Source organism: Eretmochelys imbricata, chromosome 3 (genome assembly GCF_965152235.1).
Source record: "Eretmochelys imbricata isolate rEreImb1 chromosome 3, rEreImb1.hap1, whole genome shotgun sequence".
Classification (NCBI taxonomy): Eukaryota; Metazoa; Chordata; order Testudines; family Cheloniidae; genus Eretmochelys; species Eretmochelys imbricata.
Window position 1 is genome coordinate 40,778,318 of NC_135574.1, and position 25,787 is coordinate 40,804,104.

General features: G+C 46.0%; 1 protein-coding gene and 1 long non-coding RNA gene across 6 annotated transcripts; one reads left to right on the forward strand and one right to left on the reverse strand.

Annotated features, from left to right (window-relative positions):
• Positions 1-4,925: 4,925 nt before the first annotated feature.
• Positions 4,926-11,135, reverse strand: LOC144262618 (uncharacterized). 2 transcript variants are annotated; one of them, XR_013345569.1, is made up of 3 exons: positions 10,868-11,135; positions 7,634-7,719; positions 4,926-4,968 (listed from the first exon to the last, which is right to left on the reverse strand). It is a non-coding gene; the product is annotated as an uncharacterized LOC144262618 (long non-coding RNA). The 2 variants fall into 2 exon arrangements; XR_013345570.1 differs by lacking the exon at positions 10,868-11,135 and adding an exon at positions 10,332-10,561.
• Positions 11,136-11,274: 139 nt separating this feature from the next.
• On the forward strand, positions 11,275-23,281 carry LOC144262617 (protein CLN8-like). Of its 4 annotated transcripts, none has more exons than XM_077812618.1 (3): positions 11,275-11,533; positions 15,178-15,831; positions 17,604-23,281. In XM_077812618.1, the coding sequence occupies exons 2-3, from the start codon at positions 15,289-15,291 to the stop codon at positions 17,925-17,927; spliced, it is 867 nt and encodes a 288-aa protein (XP_077668744.1). In that variant the 5' UTR covers positions 11,275-11,533; positions 15,178-15,288; the 3' UTR covers positions 17,928-23,281. The 4 variants fall into 4 exon arrangements, with proteins under 4 accessions (XP_077668744.1, XP_077668745.1, XP_077668747.1 ...); XM_077812619.1 differs by lacking the exon at positions 11,275-11,533 and adding an exon at positions 11,700-11,832; XM_077812621.1 differs by lacking the exon at positions 11,275-11,533 and adding an exon at positions 11,789-11,841.
• Positions 23,282-25,787: the final 2,506 nt, after the last annotated feature.

The following is a 25,787-nucleotide window of genomic DNA, read 5'->3' on the forward strand; positions in this document are numbered from 1 at the left end:
CCCAATAGGGCACATACATGACGGAACAGCTTAGACGTGAAGTTGGTCCCCTGATCAGTGAGTATCTCCCGTGGGAATCTGACTTGCGAAGATCTTCAAGAGCTCCGCAGTGATAGTGCAGGTGGTGATACTTCTTAAGGGGACGGCCTCGGGGAAGCGGGTGGCGAAGTCCATCAGGACGAGGATGTATTGATGGCCTGCCTTACTTTTTGGAAAAGGCCCGACCAGGTCCATGGTTACCTGCTCAAACGGTACACCTACGACTGGTAAAGGAACCAGGGGGCCTTCCGTACCCCTGCTCGGGCTGCAAGTTTTGGCAGTCTGGGCACGACACACAGTAATCCTTCACCTCACAGTGGACGCCGGGCCAGAAGAACCTGGCCAGCACCCTAGCCACAGTTTTTTCCTGCCCTAAATGGCCAGCAGCCAGGATGTCATGTGCAAGCTTCAGGACAGCCCGACAATGAATACGGGGGACCACGAGTTGGGTCCAGACCTCTTGGGTCTGGGGGTCTTGGTCAAGGCGGTAGAGCCGCTCGTGGTTGAGTTCAAACCCGGGCCATTGGGTGGTGCGCCGCGCCTCCACGACCTCACCATCCACCCAGGCCAGCTGATCGTAGGCAAACCAGAGTGTAGGGTCCTCCCTTTGATCCCAGCTAAAGTCCACCAGGTCAGGAGGGGGACCAGCCATTTCCAGGCCACCCGGTGCGGGGGTGGGACCTGGGTCAGCTCCAGGGTCAGAGCTCGAGTCAGGTCCTGTCTTCCTCTCAGGCGGGGCTCCCTCGAGCGCCTCTTTGGTGGGTAGGGATTGGAGCACCTAGACGAAGTCTGGCCAGTCGTGGCCCAGGATCACTGGATAGGCGAGGGATGATGCCACCGCCACATTCATTAACCGAGTTGCTCTGTTCACCGTGATGGGGACCCGAACCGTGGGGTACGATTTTATGTCTCCGTGGATGCACTGAATCCGTACTTCCCCAATGGTTCGCTTGGTGTCCAAGAAGAGTGCCTGGCGGACAAGGGTCTGCCCACAGCCTGAATCAACTAGACCCACCACAGGGACCCCGGCGACTTCCATGGGAGCTGTCAGTTTGGCCATGGAGGGCGGACAGGCCCGCCACTCCCCGGTGCACACCAGACCAAAGTTGCAGTCCATCGCAGGACAGCCCCATTGCAGATGACCATACTCGTCACATCGGAAACAAGGTCCTACCTCTGGGCGCACCAGCCGCGTGGGGGCACCAGTGGGGCTGCAGAGTTGGCTGGGGCCCGGTGGTTGGGTTAAGCGTCCAGGGCTGAAGCGTGGTGAGGACTCGGGGCGTCGGGAAATCTCGGTCCTGCTGCCATCTGGTCGTCGGGTACGGTGGGGTGCGTTGGTTTGGGAGGTGGGCCCCCTCCTTTCAAGTTTCTGTGCATTGGGTCCAGGGTTTGGGGGGCAGGCGGCCGGTCCTATTGGGGCCTCTGCCTCGAGAAAGTCCTCCATAAGTGCGATGGCTGTGCTCAGACTTTGTGGCCAGTGCCGCAACACCCAAGCCCTCCCCTGGGGTGGGAGGATGTGCACGAATTGTTCGAGGATGACCTGTTCAGTCACCTCAGCTGCGGTTCGACGCTCGGGTTGGAGCCATTGGGTACCTGCGTCCTTCAGTTCCTGGGCCACGGCCCGGGGTCTGGTGCCCGGTGGGTAGACCTTTTCCCAAACCATCGCCGAAAAGTCTCCGGGGTAATGTCAAAGGCATCCAAGATAGCTGTTTTCACTCGAGTGTAAATGCGGGCCTCATCATCTAGGAGCCCACGGTAAGCCTTCTGGGCCGGCCCCCTCAGATATGGGGTGAGGAGGGTCGCCCATTGGTCAGGTGCCCAACCAGATAGGCCTCTGGGTCATCCTCAGGCCCCATCTTGGCCAGACGGATCAATGGGGCAGGAGGGGGCAGGGTGGCTGCCCTCTCCGGTTGCCCCCACCATGGCCCGGCCACAGGGTTGCAAGCTGCTGGAAGCATTGGGTTTGGTGTTCATGGTGCTGGGCCCCCAGGGTTTGAAGCAACTGCTGCTGGTGGGCCCCCAGCTGCTGTATGAGTTGGTGCTGCTGCTATTGCTGGCTCTCAGCCAGGAACTTGATAAGCCTTTCCATCTCCTTCTTTCCAGTAGGGGAGTTTCAGAGGCCCCCTCGCGCTAACCCCTTTCTGCAAGAATAGGGATCGCCTGCCCGCATTCTCCACCACTTGTGACAGGTTTCAGTCAGTCCTCCGCGCTCCTAGGGGGTGATGGAGAGCGACGGTCCCAGTGGTAGGCCTTAGTCACGCCTTTCGGGCACTGGGGAATTAGCGGGAAAGGTGTGCTGGCCGAAGTCTGCAGCGCGCCCCTCAGGCAGGGGAGCGCCGGCACAAGTCTGCAGCGCACCCCTCAGGCAGGGGAGCGCCGGCACGAGTCTGCAGCGCACCCCTCAGGCAGGGGAGCGCCGGCACGAGTCTGCAGCGCACCCCTCAGGCAGGGGAGCGCCGGCACGGGTTTGTCGTGCATGGTTCTGCTACACAAGGCAGGTTGGCCGGGGTAGGGGAATGCAGGCCCACCCAACTCCACTGCGTTCCAGCCCAGGGCCCTGACAGTGGCAGAAGGCGAAGGTCCTGCTGCTCGGTCAGCGGGGGGCCATCTGCGCCCACTGACCAAACACACCCACCCCACGGTGCAGTTCTGCCCCTAGGCTACTTCCTACCCGGTCTCTCCAGTGGGTCTCTCCGGTCCCTCCAGCTTGTCTGGGTATTCTGCCACTGGCAGCTCCAGCTCCCCCTCTGTGTCGGACTCACGCTGGCCTGGGTTACAGCTGGGCCCCTCCAGGTACACAGTGGCTGGCCACAGGCCTTCTTCCCGGTCAGGTTCCTCCTGTCCCAGGGCCTCCCCTGGGTCGGCAGCAGGATCGCAAGGGAGCAGCCTGTCTCTGTCTCCCTCCCTGGTGCGCTCCCCACTGGGCAAAGGGCCCTGCCCTTTGTACTTCCTGTCCCATCCCTCCCCTTCCGGGGATTGGCATAAACTTGGTCTGGCCCTGCCCACTCACGTTGAGAGGGAGGCTCTTTACCCTCTGGTTCAGAGGGAAGCCACCCTGGCTCCCTACAGGCAGTCTCTGCTGCATGTCCAAGGATAATTCCGTTTTGGGCATATGCAAAGCATCCTCAGTCCATGTTGCTTGGTTTCAGTCTCTAGAGAGGAGGAGAAATCCCACTTCACAAGCCCAAATTCTCTCACCTGTTAGAGTTTTTTTTCCTTTAAGATTTCTCCTAATTTATGTTAGCTGCATGTAATAAAGCGGCCTTTGGTGTGACACTACTGAGAGTATCAATTCAGGACAAATTGCTTAGAGCAGGGCAGTTACAGCCCAAGGTCAGGGGTCCTTTACTAATAAGGCACACCAGACCAGCCAAATGGAGAGGACTTCAGTTTTACCCCGCTGGCTAACCAGAAGTCATACGAGCAATTCCCTTAGACACTCCAGTTTCCCAGTATCACCACCAGCACTGCTCCTTATGGGGATGAATGGTTATGAAAACCAATACCCCTGTAAAATAAAAAGAGGTTCTCCTGATCTCAAAGGACCAAGCCCCAGACCCAGATCAATATACCAGTTAGATCTTACCCACAAATCACGCCATTGCCAATCCTTTAGAATCTAAAATTTAAAGGTTGATTCATAAAAAGAAATAAATATAGAAGAGAGTTAGAATTGGTTAAATGGAATCAAATACATACAATAATTGCAAAGTTCTTAGTTCAGGCTTGCTTCAGGCTTGATGGGATTACTGCTGATTTAAACCAATCAAGTCTCTGGAGTACAAACATCCCAGTTTGGATGGGTTGTTCAATCCTTTGTTCAGAGCTTTAGTTTCAAGCATAGTTCATCCAGAGCTCAGAAGCAGGACTGAAGACAAAATGGAGGGGTTTCCAGGGCCTTTTATATCCTCTGCCATGTGGAAGGACCCCTTTGTTCTTACTGTGGAAAATCACAGCAGCAAGATGGAGTTTGGAGTCACATGGGCAAGTCACATGTCCAAGCATGACTCAGTTTGCAGGCAGCAGCCATTGCTCACATGCTACCTTGAACGGTCTCAGGAAGGCTCCTCAGATGTGGATTGGAGTCTCCCAAGGTCCATTGTCATTCAAATGTTTCTTGACTGGGCACTTACTCAGAATAGTCCTTTCTCAAGAAGCTGACCAAATGCTTCACTGATGCTACTTAGAATCAAACACATTGAGATACAAGTACATAGCCAATATTCATAACTTCAAATACAAAAATGATACACACATACAGACAGCATAATCATAACCAGCAAATTACAACCTTTTCATAGACACCTTATTTGACCTCCTTTGTACAAGATTTGATGCAACTATAGGACCTTGGTTGCAACAGCGATCTATACCGTCACAGTTTATGTCAATAACATCACACCACATTTTTAATGTTTGTTTTTTGGATACAGCGTACAGGCTAAGAATTAGATCCAATGTTCTTTTTGGAAGCTGTATACCCCTCCCTTATAAACTTCTTCCTTGTATTGCTTATATTGGCTTACTTAAATACTATCAAGTACTACACTTCAGTACTGCATAAGGACAAGCAAAAAGCCATCTTGGAATCCATGTACTGAGGAAACCACTGGAAGAGTGTAGGGATATTCATGAAAATTTGGATCCTGGTTTTGTCTGAAAACCAGCAGTTCCGTCAAAGACTGAATCCTTGGCAGGGCCGGCTCCAGGCACCAGCGAAGGAAGCAGGTGCCTGGGGCAGCCAATAGAAAGGGGCAGCACTCCTTCCGTCATCGGGGCGGCACGTCCAGGTCTTTGGCGGCAATTCGGCGGCAGGCCCTGCAGTCTCTCTCTTCCTCTTCAGCGGCAGCTCAACCAGGCTTGGTTTTTTTGTTTTTTCCTTCACCGCGGCAAAAAAGCTGGAGCCGGCCCTGATCTTTGGGAGAATATCTACTTGATAAAATAGGAAAGATAACCATTAATAAGTATCGACTTAGGATTGTATTTTATGTTTTGTCTTATATGTGTAACCAGATCTGTTTCCACTCATTTTCCTTTCTCAGTGTGTCTGAAGTCTTAATCTGTTAATAAACTTAAGATTGTTTTCGCTGTAAATATATTTCAGTGCTGTAATGTTATAAAGGACCTGATCCTGAGCTGTACCACTCAAGCTATGTGTACTCTCTCTCTTTTTGGAAATGGCTTACCTGGTAATAACTGTCAGAGTCTATATCAGGGATCGGCAATCTTCAGCACGCGGCCCGCCAGAGCAAGCCCCCTGGCGGGGTGGGCCAGGCCGATTTGTTTACCTGCCGCATCCGCAGGTTCAGCTGATCGCAGCTCCCACTGGCTCTGGTTTGCTGTTCCGGGCCAATGGGGGCTGCAGGAAGCAGCGCAGGCCATAGGATGTGCTGGCTGCAGCTTCTCACAGCCCCCATTGGCCTGGAACGGCAAACTGCGGCCAGTGGGAGCTGCGATCGGCCGAACCTGCGGATACAGCAAGTAAACAAACTGGCCCGGCCTGCCAGGGGGCTTACCGATCCCTGGTCTAGATACAGGGGCTGGATACTGCAGGGAGCACTCTGAGGGGGTTGGTGTGTACTCAGCACTAGCCTGCACAGAGAGGGCTAGGTCTGCGAACACTGGAAGGCAATGTTGGGGGGTGAGGGCAGTCCAGAGGCTGTTGGGTTTAGGGAGCAGAACCACAGCAGGCAAAGACAAGACTGTTTCACACTAAGGGCAAGTAGTGACTAGATGCCTCAGAAATCTGGGTAGTTCTGGGGAGCATCACAAGCTCATGGCAACTTTTCTTTAGAACTTCTAACTTAGGCCTGTTTCAGAGTAGCAGTGGTGTTAGTCTGTATTTAGAGTAGCAGTCGTGTTAGTCCAGAAAATACAGTGAGGAGATTTATATACACACAGACCATGAAAAAATACACATTGTAAGGAGAGTGATCACTTAAGATGAGCTATTACCAGCAGGAGAGTGGGGTGGGGGGAGAGAAAACCTTTTGAAGTGATAGTCAAGGTGTGCCATTTCCAGCACATTTCCAGGAGTTAACAAGAACTTCTGAGGAACAGGTGGGGCAGGTGGGGGGAGGGAGGAATAAACAAGGGGAAATAGTTTTACTTAGTATAATGACTCACGGGCGGGGGGGGAGGAATAAACGAGGGGAAATAGTTTTACTTAGTATAATGACTCAACGTGAGTCATTATACTAAGTAAAACTATTTCCCCTTGTTTATTCCTCCCCCCCCCGCCCATGAGTCATTATACTAAGTAAAACTATTTCCCCTTGTTTATTCCTCCCCCCTTTGCCCCCACTGTTCCTCAGAAGTTCTTGTTAACTCCTGGAAATGTGCTGGAAATGGCACACCTTGATTATCACTTCAAAAGGTTTTCTCTCCCCCCACCCCACTCTCCTGCTGGTAATAGCTCATCTTAAGTGATCACTCTCCTTATAATGTGTATTTTTTCATGGTCTGTGTGTACATAAATCTCCCCACTGTACTTTCTACTTTATGCATCCGATGAAGTGAGCTGTAGTTCACGAAAGCTTATGCTCAGATAAATTGGTTAGTCTCTAAGGTGCCACAAGTACTCCTTTTCTTTTAACTTAGGCCTGTTACTCTTTCTAGTTATTTCTTGTTACTGTCAGATGGGGTGTTCATGTTAACAATATTCATTTCTGTCTACCTCTTTCTCAATTGTTTCTGCTTGTTGCTGTCTTCTTTAATTTTCCTGACAAAGCCCTGTCAATTCCAAGAATTCAGATCCATTTCTATTGCTTATATTATGCTGATGGTGGGAACTCTAGATTCTTGCTAAACTTAAAACACAATTCTTGGATTTATTGCTCACTTACCATGTTTTGTACTGGTTTGGAACAAAATTAAAAATAGTGAAATTAGGTCCAAAGTTGTGTTTGTTAATTGACTTGTCAGTGCTTTTGGGAGGGGAGAGAGTGAATGAAGCAATTCCCTAACCTTCCTATGTTTCGTTGATACAACTTTAAGATGATACTGAATTCTTCTATTGGGCTGATTTTAACCCCTAGTCCAGGAGCAGGACTATTGTTCCTATATCCCAATCATCCACCCTTTGTCTCTCTTGTCTATTTAAATTCTAAGTTCTTCAGGCCAAGGACTGTCTACTATTCTCCTTGTACAGCACCTAGCACACTGGGGCACATTTTTCATTGGTCCATAGGCACTACCATAATACAAATAATAATTCATAATGAAGTGTAAATGAGCACCCAAGGCGCATTGCAGTGGTGAATTAGGCCCTTGATCTCCATGTTGTAAGCATCAGATCATCTTGTGCACTGACAAAAACAACAAGGAGTCCGGTGGCACTTTAAAGACTAACAGATTATGCACAGTTTGTCCACTGACATCCTTCCCTACTGTATGATTAAAACTGGAGTGGTAGTTCAGTTTTGTTGCTCATTAACAGTTGACACTCAAAACATGAAACTGAGACAAAGCAATTAATTACAATCAGCTAATTTTAACTATAAAATCAGAGGTTGTTTCTATTTCTATATATTGCTTTGGCCTTTTGCACTAAAGGGATAGAGTTTTATAACTATAGAATGTGACTTTTGATCACCTGATTTGATAGTTTCACATCTCTAATTGTTTGTTTCTGCTCTTCTCGGGAAGCAGCAAAAAGAAGTTAAAGTTGAGCAGCAGGCTCTGTAAAGGAGGAGGATAAAAAATAAGGGAGAAACCTTGGGTGAACTGTAAGTTACAATTTTTGACTATCTTCCTATGTGAATGTATCATTAACACTTTATGTGACTATTGCAGCATTTAGATTTATGATTGTAACAAAACATCCTTAAAATACTGCGCTTTAATATGTTACTGGCCATTTTAATATTTGCTGTAGAGTACAAACCAACACTAACTCAGAAAGAAAAGACCCATATCTTTGATTTAACATGCATATTTAACTTAATTTTTCAAAATCTCTAGCTAGGAAATTAAGATTTTAAAAATAATACAACCTGTTTACAAAAATTAGGCCAAATCCTTCCCTGGTGTGATTGTATTGAAGCCAGTACAGATACACCAGAGATGAATTTGGCCCATAAGTTTAAATTGTTTTCCCTTGTCTTAGTACTCCTTGTTTCATAGGTATTTCTGGAAATGTTAGCTGTACATGACTATTTAGAAATTGTATTTGTTGGATGCTAGGCTTTAAAAACACACCTTGCAAATTATAGGGTAAATACATTGTGAACAAGTCTACCTTCTGCATTGTTTTTAACTGAAAGGTGTACTAAAAATTACAGGTGTGCCATAATAAATCCATGCTATTTTGCTTTAATCTATTATAGTAATAAGGTATGTGATGTGCACTGATATAAATGAAAGCTACTGAATTCCAGTCACTCTAATGTGTTTCTGAGTTAGGAGAGGAATTTTGCAAAGAGCAAGAAAGCACAAGAAAGGAAGAAACATAGGCAGGGGGTAAAAAACAGGCAGCAGTGTAATTCTTTGAACGTACTTCTCTTGTCTACTATGGTACTGCAGAATAATTAATACCTAGGTCTTACACAGAGCTTTTTATCCATTAATCCTTAAGGTGCTTTGCCAACAAGGGTAAGTACTGGGAAGAAACTAACAGGTGAATTACAAATTACAAAGTGTACCAGCTGAATTATTTCAGTAACTATTAACTGAATAAAACGAGAATGTTATCCTCATTTCTTGAGACATTTCAACCTAGACTTGGAAAAGCTCTGGAGCACACAGTGCAGGGACAAATGCTGAACTGTCAGGGGCAGAGAAAAATTGGCTGAACTGGGAGCCAGTTTGCAGTCAGTGTGAAAGGAAGAGAATAGATGCCAGTGAGATACCAACTGTGTTGCAGATATTTAAATGACTAAATCTATTGGGATTAAATGTACTTTATACTGCTGTATTAGGGTGTTCCTAATTAAATGCCTTTGTTGGATCATATTAAAGAAGTTCTGTATTAAAAACACAAATGAGTTTGATTCCCCATAGTTTAAATTCCAGGGGTTTTACTGGATTAAGAGGTCTCTTGGTTTTTGGTACTGTTTCTCTCCGTCTATGTGTGAAACTTGCAAGCTGCTAATTATGTTAGTACATTTTAAGACAGAGTCTGTTCTCAAAGCAATTCTTTGTAACAACAACTACTCACACAGAAAGAGACTCAAAGCAATACTTTGTAACAATAGAAACAGCACCCGGAGACTCCCCGCCCTTTTGTTGTATTCATCTTGCTTTGTTAACAATTGTGATTAAAATAGAGATAGAGGATGGATGTGGATGGATGCTTGGTGTGGATAATAACTGAATGATCAGGGAGGTGCCAGCCTAAGAGTCCAGTGTCCATCAGCTGAAGAAGGCGTCAAGTGGAAATAAGCAGAGGACTCCAGGAGGGCAGACTGAAATCCACCCAACAGCCTCAAGAATGGGAGAACCAAAGAACAAGATAACATCTAGCAGCACAATGACAAGTTTCAGAGTAACAGCCCTGTTAGTCTGTATTCGCAAAAAGAAAAGGAGTACTTGTGGCACCTTAGAGACTAACCAATTTATTTGAGCATAAGTTTTCGTGAGCTATAGCTCACTTCATCGGATTTTCCACTGAATGCATCCGATGAAGTGAGCTGTAGCTCAGGAAAGCTTATGCTCAAATAAATTTGTTAGTCTCTAAGTTGCCACAAGTACTCCTTTTCATCTAGCAGCACGGAGCAGTCAGGAATGTGCTATCTGCTGATTGATTCAGCAACAGCATGATGAAGCAATTCCTATAAAAATGGACTCTAGAAAGTGAGAACTTTGGGGGGGTCTGATTCTGCAAACCAACTTCTAGGAGCATCAGATGAGCATCTGGAAAGGCCCTGCTCCCTCCTCATGTCCAGGCCACCTGGCCAGTGGCTTGGCATGAGCAACTCTAAGGCTGGTAACTATGATAACAACCTTGCAGAAACTGTGTATGTGTGTGTTTGTATGAATGAATGTGTGAATAAATATGACATTGAATGGAATGTTATAGCTATAACTAACTGCTTACCATGATTCTTTCTGTATTCACAATAAATGTGGTATTTTGCCTTTTCCTCTTTAATAAGATCCTGCTGGTTTTTATTTTATTGGTATAACACCTTGTCTTGAGGGCCAATGCCAGGTTGCTTAAGCCCCACATTTAAATAAATAAATAAAACCTAATATGGTAGAAATCTTGAGAATTAAATAAACGAACACACAGAAAAAGCAGGAACCCAAAGGCTGCAGCATTGGGCTAGGGCAGAACTGCAAAGCAAACTTACAGGTCGCTAACCAGGGCTTGCCCCGCTCCCCACGCTGGTGCTCAGCCCGTGTGAACCGCTGTCAGCAGCAAACATCAGATGGTGGCGCCCCAGGCAACAGCGAGACGCGAACTCCCGGAGAAGAAAAGCTGGGGGATGGGCAGACAGGGAAAGGAGCTGGGGAGGGGGCTAGATAACTGGAAGAAATGCAAGCTGGGGGGAGGCTGTTCCAAACATTCCCCGCATTAGGCAGGGGTGAGGATCCCAAAGCTTCCCAACCTCTTGTCTCCGGACACCAGCTGGTCCAGGCTCTTCCCCACCCCGGTTAATTTATTCTCTTCCTCCCTTCCCCACTCAACAAACCCCAAGCATCTTACTTCTTGTCCTTCCCCGATTCCTTCCACAACCCTAATCCCCACCGATTTCCCTGGACACCCCTCTCCTACCGCCCCCGCGAGGGAAATCACTCGACTGTTCTCCCTGAGAAATGCCCCACACCAAGTTGCACAAAACGTGGCAGCCCTGATAAAATAACACGGCATGGTATAACAACATACCACAGGGCGGGCACATACGAGACAGCCACCCCACGTGTGTGACACACGATTTCTGTGCGGGTCACGCACACACGTCCTGCCCCACAGCGGGGTCTTGGAGGGGTCTGTCCCTCGGTTCCAGCTCCCACGTGTCTCCACAGCTCAGTGGTTCTCGCTGCGGCTGCCCATGACAACACACTCCACCGTGCAGTGTTTTGTCAGGACTCCGCGCTGGGCGGGGCGCGATCGCCCTTTCCCTCAGTGCGACACGAAACTTGGCAGAGCCTGGCCTGGCCTGGCCTGGCCTGGCCTGACCCCCCCCGCGCTGCGGAATTGTGCTCCAAGGCGAGGGGAGCGCACCAAACACCCCGCCCTGGCGCTCCCCTCCCCCCGCCGGGGCGGGAGCGATGGTTTACGTCAGCCAGACGCAAAGGGTGGGACCGGGGCAGCTGCACATTATCCCGTGTGCGGGTGCGCCTCTTCGCAGCAGCGGGGACTCAAGGCTGCTTCACTTCCTTTCCAGCTGCCTCTGCGAAGGCAGCAGCAGCAGCCGCAGCAGCCCGGACTGCACTGCTATGCAGTCGGCTGATCGCTGTGTGTTGAGCGCATGACAGGAAAGCACAGAGGCCGCGGGGAGAAAGCTCACAGCCAGCAGGAGGCCTGCGTGCTGCTGAAGCAGACCAGCCAGTAAGTAGCGAGCAAAAGGTGCCGGGTGGAGAAGGGGTTTATTAACTATCGCGCTCGCTTTGCTGAATGTTAAGGGTGGGCCTCGGAGAACCCGCACGTGGTTATTTCGTTGTTGTTGTTGTTTCCCCCTCCTGAGCTGATTCATTCGCAAATGCTTTCTGGGTGTTGTATTGTTTCCTCTTCTGAGGGGGAAATGGGGATTAGACAGCGCTGGTAACCGCTGGTTTCGGTTAAATGCTCAGGAAAGTCTCTATCTTGGAAGTATGATGGCATTGCGTGAAGTCGGGGGAGTTCTGAATGTAGGTGGGGTGAGTGTGTTTTGTTTTTTTGTGGGGAGTTTAGAGAGGAAATGTTTTTGGGGCTTTCTCTTCACACCAATGTATCTATGCTTATGTAAGTGGGGGGAATAGTCCCGCTATTGTGGGGAACTTTCCTGGCTTTTGCACTGCCCCAGCGAAGTGGGCTAGTGAAAGGATCTGAGTCCTCGCTCCCACTTCCTTTACCCAGTGGCCTCCCTGCCCTTGAGGACTCCCCTTCCACTCTCCTGTCTGGCAGAGTCCTCGTAACCCCAACAAGGCTGGGCCCAGGATTCCTGGGGGGCTCGATCCCCAACCCTGCTGTGGTCACCTAGGACAGGAGCTAGGGTGTCGCCACTCTGGGGTACTCTCTCTGCACTGAGCACTTCTCTGACCCACTGACCATTATATACAAGTTAAAGGAAATGCAAGTTATTTAATCAACTGTTAATTTTAAAAAGAATAAGGAAAAATGGGATAGGTTAAAGGAAACACATCAAGCTGTTCTCTGGCAGGGAACATCACAAGCAGTGTCTCTGGAATGTCAGGACAGTTCACAGTCTGTTCCTTGTAAGTCCCAGGCCTTCTTCTCAGGCCCTGGCCGTGCTGCAGGGATGCTGTGGGTTGGACGCTTGCTCTGGTGGTGGCCACACGCTCTCAGGCTCTAAGTGGTAGGACCCTTCTTCCCAGTGTCGCCCCCACCCTGTCGGGGTTACGATCCAAGCCTGGCCTACAGAGCCTCTTGGCTGAGGTGTCTCCCTGTGCTGGGCCCGCTGCCCAGGGTCCCCCTCGCTTTCCCCAGCTGCTCACTACACCCAGCTCCGGACTGCTCCAGGCCCAGCTCCACCACTCTGTCTCAGCGCTGCTGCTCTGCGTCCAGTTCCCTGGGCTGCTTTTCTGGCCCCTCTGGCTCTGGTTGCTGCAGCTCTGCTCCCAGGACAGGTCTGCTCTGCAGGCTGCTTCTGTGACTCTGCTCCCAGCACTAACCTGCTTCATGGGCTGCTTTTCTGGCCCCTCGGGCTCTGGTTGCTGCGGCTCTGCTCCTAGGGCACGTCTGCTTTCTCTGGGCTTTGCCTCTAGCTTTGGGGCTGCAGCTCTGCTCCCAGGACAGCGTCTGCTCTCTCTGGGCTGCTTTTCTGGTCCCTCTGGATCTGGCACAGCTCTGCTCCCCAGCTCAGCTTGGGCCCCTGCTTTCTCCTTAGCTCGGCCCCACTCTGTCTGACCTAGGCAATTCCAGCTCACACGGACCGGACCTCCCTGTCCTCCTGACTCTCTGATTAGCCTGCCTGCACGCCCTGTCATTCAGGCTGACCTGGAGCATTAGCCTCTCCCCATTGTTCCTGGAGACTATCAGTCTCAGGGTCCTGGTTTCCCATAGACCCTTCCCCTTTTAGTACTGGGAGCTAGCCAACCAAAACACCCCCACTGAATGTTAGTAAGGGGGCAACGGTCCCCTTACACTTACATTAACGGACCTGATTCTCTACTTGCTTTCATGTTGTATAGTTGTATACATCTGTGCAGAGAGAGTGTCACTAACTCCCACTCGTCCAAGATGCAAAGCAATGGGATTGCTCTGGTGTAAATGATGATAAGCAACATTCCTTTGCTCTGTAGCTATGAGGATATTGTCCCCCTTTTCTGTGATTTATTATATTGGGGAGCAGGGAGGGAGAGCATTTTCACAGAATCTTTTTATTTGTTATTAACGATCCATATAGCTTCCCCTTCTGCATCCCCCCAAACTGTGTTAAATTAGATATTCTTTTGGCAGTTCTTCCCATGGCCATATTTGACAGGATGTGCTGTGTCCAGCGGTGGTGCACTGCTGACTCCACTCTGATGCATCAGCAAAATGAACTGGTGATTATGATATTTTTAAACAAAAAAGTTCAGCATCTTTAAACCACATCATGTTGAGGAAGTTTTAATGTAACTTTATACCCCCAAGTTTGAAAATTCTGGACTATATAGTTAATAATGATATTACTGTGATTATCATGCACATTGTAGGGAGAGTGGTCACTTTGGATAAGCTATTATCAGCAGGAGAGTGAGTTTGTGTGTGTGTGGTTTTTGGAGGGGGGTGAGGGAGTGAGAGAACCTGGATTTGTGCAGGAAATGGCCCACCTTGATTATTATACACATTGTGAAGAGAGTGGTCACTTTGGATGGGCTATTACCAGCAGGAGAGTGAGTTTGTGTGGGGCGGGGCGGAGGGTGTGAAAACCTGGATTTGTGCTGGAAATGGCCCAACTTGATGATCACTTTAGATAAGCTATTACCAGCAAGACAGTGGGGTGGGAGGAGGTCTCTGTGTGTATATAATGTCTTCTGCAGTTTCCACGGTGTGCATCCGATGAAGTGAGCTGTAGCTCACGAAAGCTCATGCTCAAATAAATTGGTTAGTCTCTAAGGTGCCACAAGTACTCCTTTTCTTTTTGCGAAGACAGACTAACACGGCTGTTACTCTGAAATAGAGAGGTTGTTTCTCTATGTCGTATCCTGTTAGCTAGCTTCAGGAATAAATGACCTTTTGGAAAGTGGTCTAATTCTGTTCAGAAATTGACTGTACAGTTCTGTTCACCAGATAATCTGCAAGCCCCTTGCTCATGTAAATCGTCTCATTTACTAGCATAAGGTGTTGTCAAATTATGCCTTGTTCTTTTTGGTGTCTGATATTCCAAATTGCAAACAAAACAACATGCACACCTCTTATCCTACATACATAATTAAAACAACTCACAGAAGAAAGAACTATGAAGCAGGGCTGTCCTTTTTTTTTAATTTTACAACTTTGAAAAGTTGTATTTATTTTTCACAACATAGGACTTAATAGAGAAAAAGACTGTAAAAGCTTCTCATTATAACAGACAAAAAGTACATTCTTCTTTGTTTCAAAGGTCTGTTAATATGCCCATGGTAATTGTTGCTCTTTGCACTTGAATTGTGAACCTTGTTAGAAGTAATAAACATTGGTCATATAACAGGATCCTGTAAGGAACTGGCAGATACACTGTCTAATTATTTTAACAGTGTGACAATATTGACAGTTGAGATGTTTTGCTAACACTACTAGGTCTTCCTGAGGAATGATTTTGAAAGGCAACAGAAGACTTGAAGATTTAAAAAAAAAAAAAAATTATTCTATGTATGTAGAAGTAACAGGAAGGGAAGAAAGACCAGGAAGGACAAACTCTTTACTGTAGTGAAACTAGTGAGCTTTCATAAATGACTTTTTCAAGAATGGCTGTGCCTGTGTTTTATTTATTTATATTCTATACATGCGCGCGCACACACAGAACCATTCTTTCCAAGTCTCCTTTCTTCTTCTTTTTTAAATTTCAGATGGGTACCTGCTGTATGTAATGGCACAGGCTCAGCAGCCTTAAAACAGACCAACGTGTGAGTAAGGCGCTTCAGACTCCCTCCTGATATTTCGAAGTATAGAAGAAAGAAATGAATCTTGCAAATGATGGTGCAATGTCCAGAGCCATATTTGACTGGGACTATGTTCTGTGGGAAGTTCGTTTGACATTACTAGCAGCTGGTTTTTTCATCTACCTGGGAGTATTTCTTCTAGCTCACTGGCTGTCCTCATGGATCAGTGCCACTTATTGTGTTTTGTCAGCAAAGGAGAAGGTCTTCTGGAATATGACTATCACACGTGGCGTGTTTGGAGTTCAGAGTTGCGTAGCTGGGTTGTGGGCCATGCTTGTAGATCCAGTTTTTCAAGCTGACAAAGTGTATTCACAGCAAAAGTGGAGCTGGTTTAATTGTTTAATAGCCTCTGGCTTCTTTTTGCTTGAAAATGTAGGTGTTCATCTGAATAATATTGTTTTCAAGACGTTTGATGGGTTCTTGGTAGTTCATCATTTACTGGCCCTTGGTGGCTTTCTTGGGCTGATAACAAACATAAAATCTGGACACTATCTACCCCTGATTGGACTGCTACTTGAGATGAGCACTCCTTCAACCTGCTTCTCCTGGGTACTTTTAAAGGTAAGAACTTGCTAATGATTTTGTGTTAATTACTGGTGGTAGTAAAATCATCTAAAAATGTTGCCCCTTCACTCCCCTCCCCATGAACATATATATCTGGAAACAAATAAATAATGGCCTCCAAATTTGGAGATGAGTTCTGGGATGAAGGTAGATTTTTTTTTTTTTTTTTTCTTCCAAACTAGAAATGAATTGACCAAGAGAATCCTTAATTAGAAACACCCTAAAAATAGTTAACTAGTGTAAAACAAACATTTTTTTGTTTTCCCTATTTCATAACAAAGAAACAAAATGTAAGAGATTTAAAAGAAATAGTTTTCTGACTCACTTGTTGGGATCTTGTGCATAGGACCAAAAATTAGATGATTAAATTCTAATTTTAGAAGGTTTTTTATTACGTCTAAATAGTAACGTGAGAGTGGCTCATCAGGTCCAACAATCATGATATAGGCCATTAAATTACTGCTGGAGAATAAAGCTGTGTGCTCACATGAGTGTTTATGTATGTTCTATATCCCCTGTGGATGTGGGGAAGGGAGAATAGACTAGAAATCTGCCATGCTTGTAGGGAAAGAAGAAAACAGCCCTGCTTCCCAAGTCTTAATCAGTTCCAAAGGGTACGTCTTAGTGGTTTAAACTTCAGTTCTAAAATATTTGGATTCTTTAAAACTGCAGCTCGCCTCAGCCCTTCTGAGGTGCTTTTGATAAAAACTTAAAAAAAACGCGGAGGTACTTTTTGTGTATATAGATGCTAGAGCAGGCAGAGAGTCATCGTTTGTCTAAGTGGTGTTAGCCAAAATTCCCAGACCCTACTAGCCCCCACTGCAATATTGTGACATGTGCTTTGTTCGGATACTTTACAAAATGGTTTATGGAGGAAGACAATGTGCATGTAAGTGATGCTGTATGCCCATCAATGTTCCCTCTAATTTTTTTTTATATCCATGTACGGAATGAATTTTGTTATGTGCACAAATATGGAGGTGATGTGTGGCAGGGGTGGGGCCGAGGGGTTTGGAGTGTGGGAGGGGGCTCAGGGTTGGGGTGTGGTGTGGGTGGTGCAGGCTCTTGGGTGGGCCAGGATGAGGGGTTTGGGGTGCGGGGGGGGGCTCAGGGCTAGGGCAGAGGGTTGGGCTTGGTGTGCAGGGGGGTGAGGGCTCTTGCTGGGGGTGCAGGCTCCGGGGGGGCCGGGGATGAGGGGTGTGGGAGGGGCTCAGGACTGGGGCAGAGAATTGGGGTGGGGGGGTGCAGGCTCGGGGGGGTGGGGCTGGGGATGAGGAGTTTGTGGTGCAGGCTACCTCGGGGCTGGGGCCAGAGGACTCCCCCTCCCCCAGCCCTCTCCACACCTGCCGCAGCCCTGGGACTGGGGCTAGAGGACTCCCCCAAGCCCTCTCTCTGCCGGCAGCAGCTCTGGGGCCGAGGCCCACGGCAGCCCTGTATATCCCAACTTGCTCCCCTCCCTGCCCATCCCCTACCTCTCTCCTCTTCAGGCCCCTGTGGCTGCGTGCCTGGGTGACCCTTTATAGTCTGCCACGCAGCTTAGAGGGAGCTTAGATGCCCGTAGTTTATGAAATGGTTTATAATTCTTGTGTGCAAAAGATTGCACATTTATATAGCACCTCTTATCACTCCAGAGGAAAATGATTGAGAATATATGTGTATGTCTGTTTGCATCTAACACAACAGGAAAGCTGAATGTGTCTTATTTATAGAAAACACTGACTGCCTTATCTTGAACCAGCAATCTCATTTCTCTTTGTTGTCTTTTCCAGATTGGCTGGTCTAATACCCTTTTTTGGAAGGCAAACCAGTGGGTAATGATCCACCTTTTTCACTGTCGCATGATCCTTACTTATCACATGTGGTGGGTGTGCGTTTCCAATTGGAATGATGTGGTGGAAAATATGGGACTTCCATATTTTACTGTGTTTTTCATTGGATTATGTGCACTTACAATAGTACTTAACCCATACTGGACATACAAAAAGACTCAGCAGCTCCTCAGGCCAGTTGACTGGAACTTTTCAAAGACAGCAGTGAAAAATGGATCTTCTGGAAAATTAAACGGTGAAACAGGTGAAAAGAAGAGGCTATAGTGCTGCAACAGATATTATGGTAACAGTAAAATAAGGCCAGAAGAACATGGGGCAGGTTTACTGCTGAGTGCATGAAAATAGAATTACTTACAAGACGTTTATAAACATATTGATCAGTTGGTAGATTGATATCCGTATTCTATACTCATTTATCAAAAGTGTTTAAAATTGTTGCTTTATTTATATATATAATATAAATAACAGTCAAAATCTTTAACTCAGTCAGGATTTATGCCAGCATTTTTTCTCATGCTGGACAGTGCTCTGTCATTTAGCAGTGAAAAGTAAGCTTCCATTGTTCATTTTAGAATCTCCAAGTGCTTTACAAATAGCTAATTAAGCCTCACAGCTCCTCCATGAAGGAGATTAGCATTAATCCCACTGAATATGCGTGGGAGATGTCCAAAGTTAAATTGCTAGTCATTGGCAAAAGTGGGACTAGAATGCAAAACACCTGGCTCCCAGACCCATGCTTTTACCATTAGCCCATAAAATGCTATAACGAATTCTCCATCATTTGAAGTCCTTTAAATCAAAACTAGATATCTTTCTGAAAGATATGAGAGAATGCTGTAGATCAAACAGAAGATGTGGGCTTGGTGCAGAGCTGAAATCACTGGGTGAGGTTCCATGGCCTGGGTTATGCAGGAGGATGATCATATTGGTCCCCAGGCCTTAAAAATCTATGAAAATGCAAAGTACCACAAGAGTCCATAATGAGCTGTTTGTTAGACCAATTTCTAGTGTACGAGGGTCCATTGCACAAAATCATCCCAGCTGTTGGCACTGATTGACAACCTGGTTGGTTGGCCAGCTGACTAGAGGGAAATTGAGCTATCTTTTTCACTCGTGCAGATGTTTCCTCCAAGTCAAGGATGTGGTTGTTGCCTGTTCTGGAACCTCTTCTATGACCACACAGAGAGCTTTAATCTTCAGGGACACTCCTCTGTATGATAACACTCCTACAACATACTTTTGGCATCTTCTTTGGTTTTTTATTTAGGATCTTTATTTTCTTTACAATAAAATGGCTCATTGAGGATGATAATACTTTGCTAGCATCTATCTAGCACAACCCTAAATCTTTCCCTGACATAAAGAAAATATTGTTGGTTTAAGGCTAACTAGCCTTGGACAACTGGTTAAAGTAATCGTACCCAGTTACAGGCTTGATTGGACCAGTACTGGTTGAGGTTGTAGACAAGTGACTAATAGACTCTTCTGTGCAGGAGTAGCACCTAATGGCAGGAGTGATGCATTAGTTTTAACATATAAAACTGGCAAAAACAAAAATGTGCGTGGGGCATATCCCACAATCTGACAAGAACTCTGCTTAATTGTAAATTTATTTCCCAAAGTAACTAGCTTCTATAAGACACATGGAAGTATTTTAGGTCAAGGCTCATTTTCCTAACCATTTTGTATGTGGACGTGTGAGTAACATACACTGTTTTCCTAATTATAAGGGAAAAGCATAAATTAGCACATTGTATGTAGTGTAAAATGAAGCATTTCACTGACATATAACCAGGTGGAATGGGGAAATACTGAATGCTCAGAATGCTGTTGGGCCCAAGCAGAAATGTATTAGGGAACACATCAAAGATCTGTTCCTGAGATATAGACCCTTTCACCTCTAGATCCTGGGTTCAAATCCAGCCTCAGTTCATGGCAATAGAGTGATTATCTGAAGGCTGTCTAATGAACTACGTGAAATATATTTTGTGGTCTCAGTCCAGTTCCCAGTGGACAGTACTCCAAACCCCCACCTTTTTGGCAGTCTCATGAGAGAGGCCATGAAAATCAGTTACCCTGTTATCCATAGGTGTGGCCCCTCCAGATCAGAGTAAAGTCTTGTTGTTTGGGCAGCATGGCACACATTGATCCTGTCCTGCAGATAAAGAACTGACTGCCCTAGGGAATCCAATCAAGCACTTTTCAGGAGCAGAAAAGTCACACACAAAATGCTTGAGAAGAGTTGAGGATGAATCAATTCCTCATAAACAGAAAAGAAAATCTGGGACCCAAATGTGTAGAGAGGCCATACCTCACTGCCAGAGGTTTCAGTGTTGGGTGCTCAGCAAGTCTGGTCACTTGGAAGCAAGATGCTACCTGGAGAAGGCATGGAGATGAGAAGACAAAGAGGTTGGGGAATTTCTTGAAACCAGGAGACTGGAGAATTTGTAGAGGCCTAAGGACAGGAGAGAAATAGCCTCAGAAGTGGGTGAAACAGGAGATTGGGATATACTTGTAATTTTTGTAGTAGTTTGCGTGGCCTTGGTTTTAGCCAAGGGGCTAAAGAGGGGCTGAGATTAGCCATAGTGCTGGAGATTCAAAAGGATATTGGAAGGGTGTTCCCCAGTGGGATTAGGCAGCTGGATAGGTATCTCGAAGGAACTGTGTAGTTTGTTTTTTTTTCTTTTTTTTTTTTAAACAATTGGGGAAATAATAGGTTTTGTAAAACTGAGTTTATGAAACCTGTTATGAACAGAATACCTTTTATTACACAGATATATATATACAATTTTAATAGCATTTCTTTTTTAGGAAAAGGTCGAGAGGAAATTTTAACATAATCCTGGAGCCAGTGTAAAATGCTCAGGACAGGAACCTTGTAATATTTTATACTTCTTAAAGCATCCTGCACCTCATTGGTATTTTATGAATAATTTTGGTAACCTACCCGTGTTTGCTAACACAAAAGAGCCAGAGAGTGAAGTTTATGTATCTAAACTGAATTTTTATTTGGGTGGAGGAAGTGTTCTTTGGTCTTGTGAAAAATGTAGCTAGGGCATTATTTTTATTAATGTGACTTTCACCTTGATAGCGTACCTTGAGCACTGAGATATCTTGGGTGTAGTATACTTTATTTTGCTTTATTTGAAGAGGGGCAGTGGAGAAGGAGGGAGGCTCAGAACTTGTTAAATGAAAGGATAAAGGAAGTTCTTCTGGTCTGAATGGTGGATCATATTAAAGAAGTTCTGGATTAAAATCACAAATGAGTTTGATTCCCCATAGTTTAAATTCCAGGGTATTACTAATTAAGAGGTCTCTTGGTTTTTGGAACTATTTCTCTCCCTCTGTGTGGAACTTGCAAGCTGCTAATTGTGTTAGTACATTCTAAGACAGAGTCTGTTCTCAAAGCAATTCTTTGTAACAACAACCACTCACACAGAGAGAGACTCAAAGCAATACTCTGAAACAACACCCAGAGACTCCCTACCCTTTTGTTGTATTCATCTCACTTTGTTAACAATTGTGATTAAAATAGAGATAGAGGATGTATGTGGATGGATGCTTGGTGTGGATAATAACTGAATGATCAGGGAGGTGCCAGCCTAAGAATCCAGTGTCCATCGGCTGAAGAAGGCGTCAAGTGGAAATAAGCAGAGGACTCCCGGAGGGCAGACTGGAATCCACCCAACAGCCTCAAGAATGGGAGAACCAAAGAACAAGATAACATCTGGCAGCACAGAGCCGTCAGGAATGTGCCATCTGCTGATGGATTCAGCAACAGCATGATGAAGCAATTCCCATAGACTGGCATAGGAAGAAATTCCTATAAAAATGGACTCTAGAAAGTGAGAACTTTGGGGTCTGATTCTGCAAACCAACTTCCAGGAGCATCAGATGAGCATCTGTCAAGGCCCTGCTCCCGCCTCATGTCCAGGCCACCTGGCCAGTGGCTTGGCATGAGCAAGTCTAAGGCTGGTAACTATGATAACAACCTTGCAGAACCTGTGTGTGTGTGAATAAATATCAGATTGAATGGAATGTTATCGCTATAACTAACTGCTTACTATGATTCTTTCTGTATTCAAAATAAATGTGGTATTTTGCCTTTTCCCCTTTAATAAGATCCTGCTGGTTTTTATTTTATTGGTATAACATGAATCCCTCTAAAATTATAATCTCAACAAGTAACCTTAAGTGTTCAAAATTACCTATCTGGACTAGCTATGCTGCCACTTGTAGGCAGTTTGGTCAGGTTTATTGCTGTTATGCAGATACATCTAGATATCTCTCTCTTTCTTCTGGACCTAGACCAGTAGCATCTATTTTCTTTGTTTCTTTAGTTCTGAAGGATGAGATATTAATCCTGTCTAAATGCTGCTAAGACTTTATTGTGGTAGGCCCAGACTAATTGTAGTTCATTTGTAGGTTTTGCTAATGTAAAACTTAGTGTACTCCTTTAGGAGGACCTCATCACACTCCCATATGGAAAAGCTCCCATTGACTTCAGCAAGAGTTGGATCAAGTATGTTGCTGCCATCACTTGCAAAATTTTTGGATAACCCTGAATGCTGGCCAGTTAATGTACACCCTTCCCCAGTTCAGTGCTCCAGACTTTATCTTTTGCCTTTGTCATGAACAGGATTAATCATTTTAGTGCTTCTTGGAGAAACAAGGTGTTTGAGGTAATACCTTTTATTGGACCAACATCAGATATTACCTCAACCACCTTGTGTCTCTAATATCCTGGGGCTAACACAGCTACAACAGTAGTACTTTTTGTCAGCCTTCTTGCCAGTGCTCCATACCTTTTCAAACAGATCCAAAACACTCCAGCCACGTATCTTGTTCCGATTTCCACACTTCTGGGCTGTGTACTTTGCATTGACTTGGTGTTGTGTTTTCTTTTCGTTTGTTAAATAAATGTTTTTGTTTTTAACTACAAACCTACCATGATCATGCATTAAGCACATAGACATCCATGCTGTATAGATTCCAGCCCAAACTCTCAAGCCCTCCTCTACATTCCCAACTGTATCCAAGTCCTGCAAATTTTTCTTCTTGTATAGTAATTGAGGATTTATATACTGTGCCCTCTCTTTCTCTAACACTCTACTCTTGCCCTCAGGGAGACTCCCACTTGACATGGATTTAGAAGTCCGTTTAAACTGTCTTTTAAAATACTGAATGTAGTTGGGTTCATTGTACAATATACCATTTTTTTTTTTTAGATGGCACTCTGGCTTCTTTGCATCATTAAAAGTATTTTGTGGAATTATTATAATTTGCGTGACTCTTCCATTCACTGTTTTACTGATGAAATGTGTGCTTTTTGACTATTCAACTTTGTCCACTGATAACCTGCAGTGATTAAATAAGCTTGCAATGTATATACTAAATGTATCATTTTGTGTATTTATAATGTTTTGTTACATTTGATAAGGATAACATCATGTTCAGCAATTGTGAATAACTAAAGGATAAAGGTCTTCATATTAACAATGTTTATAAAGAAACAGGTGAAAACTGCCCATTTAATGATTACAGATCATTAATATCAGTGCAGGGTCAGAATGTTTTTCATTTATAAAGGGGATTAAAAATGCAGCACTTTGACATTACTCCTTGAGTCTGTGTATTGTGTGTCCCAGCCGTGTGGTCTGTGTCTGAGTTAGACCCTACTTGAGTACCTGCATGTTAGTAACTTTACACATGTATAAGTATTTTCAGGTTTATCTTAACCGAAGAGGTCTAGTGAAATAAATTACAATTTAATGTTTAAAAGATGTACTATCCCAGCCTTTTAAAAAATAACATTAACTTGTTTTTAAAATGTTGCTTAAATGAATTGCCTTGATGCCAATCCCTCCCAGCCCCCACTCCCCAAAAAAACCCCCTCCAGCCAAATAAAAACTGTGTGAGTGTCTAACCACCGGCCTAAATATTATTAGGGGCACCATCACCACAACCATCTCCTCTTCTAGCTGTTTTGTGTGGGGTTAGCTTTACTCAGAGCACATCTACTCAGTTGGGCCCCACAGGCGAGATAGCTGGGGGAATGCTTATTTTGAGGATCCCGCTGGGGTTTAGGCATGAACTAGGCACCCATCTGCCTAAACTGAGATTACTGTGCATATGTTCACTAGCAGAAACGTAGACAGCTGGGGACTTGAGCAGTAGAAGCATAGGCACCTACAAGGTTAAGTGGCAGTTGAATGAGCATTCTGAGGATCTCAGTGGTGCCTAATGTGGCAGATTGCCCTGGTCTACACTAGGACTTAAGTCGAATTTAGCAGTGTTAAATCGATGTAAACCTGCACCCGTCCACACGATGAAGCCCTTTTTTTCGACTTAAAGGGCTCTTAAAATTGATTTCCTTACTCCACCCCTGACAAGTGGATTAGCGCTTAAATCGGCCTTGCTGGGTCGAATTTGGGGTACTGTGGACACAATTAATGGTACTGGCCTCCGGGAGCTATCCCAGAGTGCTCCTTTGTGACCACTCTGGACAGCACTCTCAACTCAGATGCACTGGCCAGGTAGACAGGAAAAGAACCGCGAACTTCTGAATCTCATTTCCTGTTTGTCCACCGTGGCAAGCTGCAGGTGACCATGATGGAGTCCCAGAATCACAAAAGATCTCCAGCATGGACTGAACGGGAGGTACGGGATCTGAGCGCTGTATGGGGAGAGGAATCAGTGCTATCAGAACTCCATTCCAGTTTTCGAAATGCCAAAACCTTTGTCAAAATCTCCCAGGGCATGAAGGACAGAGGCCATAACAGGGACCCAAAGCAGTGCCGCGTGAAACTTAAGGAGCTGAGGCAAGCCTACCAGAGAGGCGAACGGCCGCTCCGGGTCAGAGCCCCAAACATGCCGCTTCTATGATGAGCTGCATGCCATTTTAGGGGGTTCAGCCACTACTACCCTAGCCGTGTTGTTTGACTCCTTCAATGGAGATGGAGGCAACACGGAAGCAGGTTTTGGGGACGAAGATGATGATAGCTCACAGCAAGCAAGTGAAGAAACCGGTTTTCCCAACAGCCAGGAACTGTTTCTCACCCTGGACCTGGAGCCAGTACCCCCCGAACCCACCCAAGGCTGCCTCCTGGACCCGGCAGGCGGAGAAGGGACCTCCGGTGAGTGTACCTTTTAAAAAAATATACATGATTTAAAAGCAAGCATGTGAAAGGATTAATTTGCCCTGGCATTTGCGGCTCTCCTGGCTGTACTCCCAAAGCCTTTGCAAAAAGGTTCTGGGGAGGGCAGCCTTATTGCATCCTCCATGGTAGGACACTTTACCACTCCAGGCCAGTAGCACGTACTCGGGAATCATTGTACAACAAAGCATTGCAGTGTATGTTTGCTGGCGTTCAAACAACATCCATTCTTTATCTCTCTGTGTTATCCTCAGGAGAGTGAGATATCATTCATGGTCACCTGGTTGAAATAGGGTGCTTTTCTTCAGGGGACACTCAGAGGTGCCCGTTCCTGCTGGGCTGTTTGCTTGTGGCTGAACAGAAATGTTCCCCGCTGTTAGCCACGGGAAGGGGGGAGGGTTGAGGGGGTAGCCACGCGGTGGGGGGAGGCAAAATGCGACCTTGTAACGAAAGCACATGTGCTATGTATGTAATGTTAACAGCAAGGTTTACCCTGAAAGAGCGTAGCCACTGTTTTATAAAATGTGTCTTTTTAAATACCGCTGTCCCTTTTTTTTTCTCCACCAGCTGCATGTGTTTCAATGATCACAGGATCTTCTCCTTCCCAGAGGCTAGTGAAGATTAGAAAGAAAAAAAAAACGCACTCGTGATGAAATGTTCTCTGAGCTCATGCTGTCCTCCCACACTGACAGAGCACAGACAAATGGGTGGAGGCAAATAATGTCAGAGTGCAGGAAAGCACAAAATGACCGGGAGGAGAGGTGGCGTGCTGAAGAGAGTAAGTGGCGGGCTGAAGACAGGGCTGAAGCTCAAATGTGGCAGCAGCATGATGAGAGGAGGCAGGATTCAATATTGAGGCTGCTGGAGGATCAAACCAATATGCCTCAATGTATGGTTGAGCTGCAGCAAAGGCAGCTGGAGCACAGACTGCCACTACACCCCCTGTGTAACCACCACCCTCCTCCCC

Coding starts and splice junctions, on each gene's coding strand:
- LOC144262617 (XM_077812618.1), top strand. CDS start 15,289: ATGAATCTTGCAAATGATGGTGCAATGTCCAGAGCCATATTTGACTGG. Junction 15,832..17,603: donor TCTCCTGGGTACTTTTAAAG/GTAAGAACTTGC, acceptor TGTCTTTTCCAG/ATTGGCTGGTCTAATACCCT.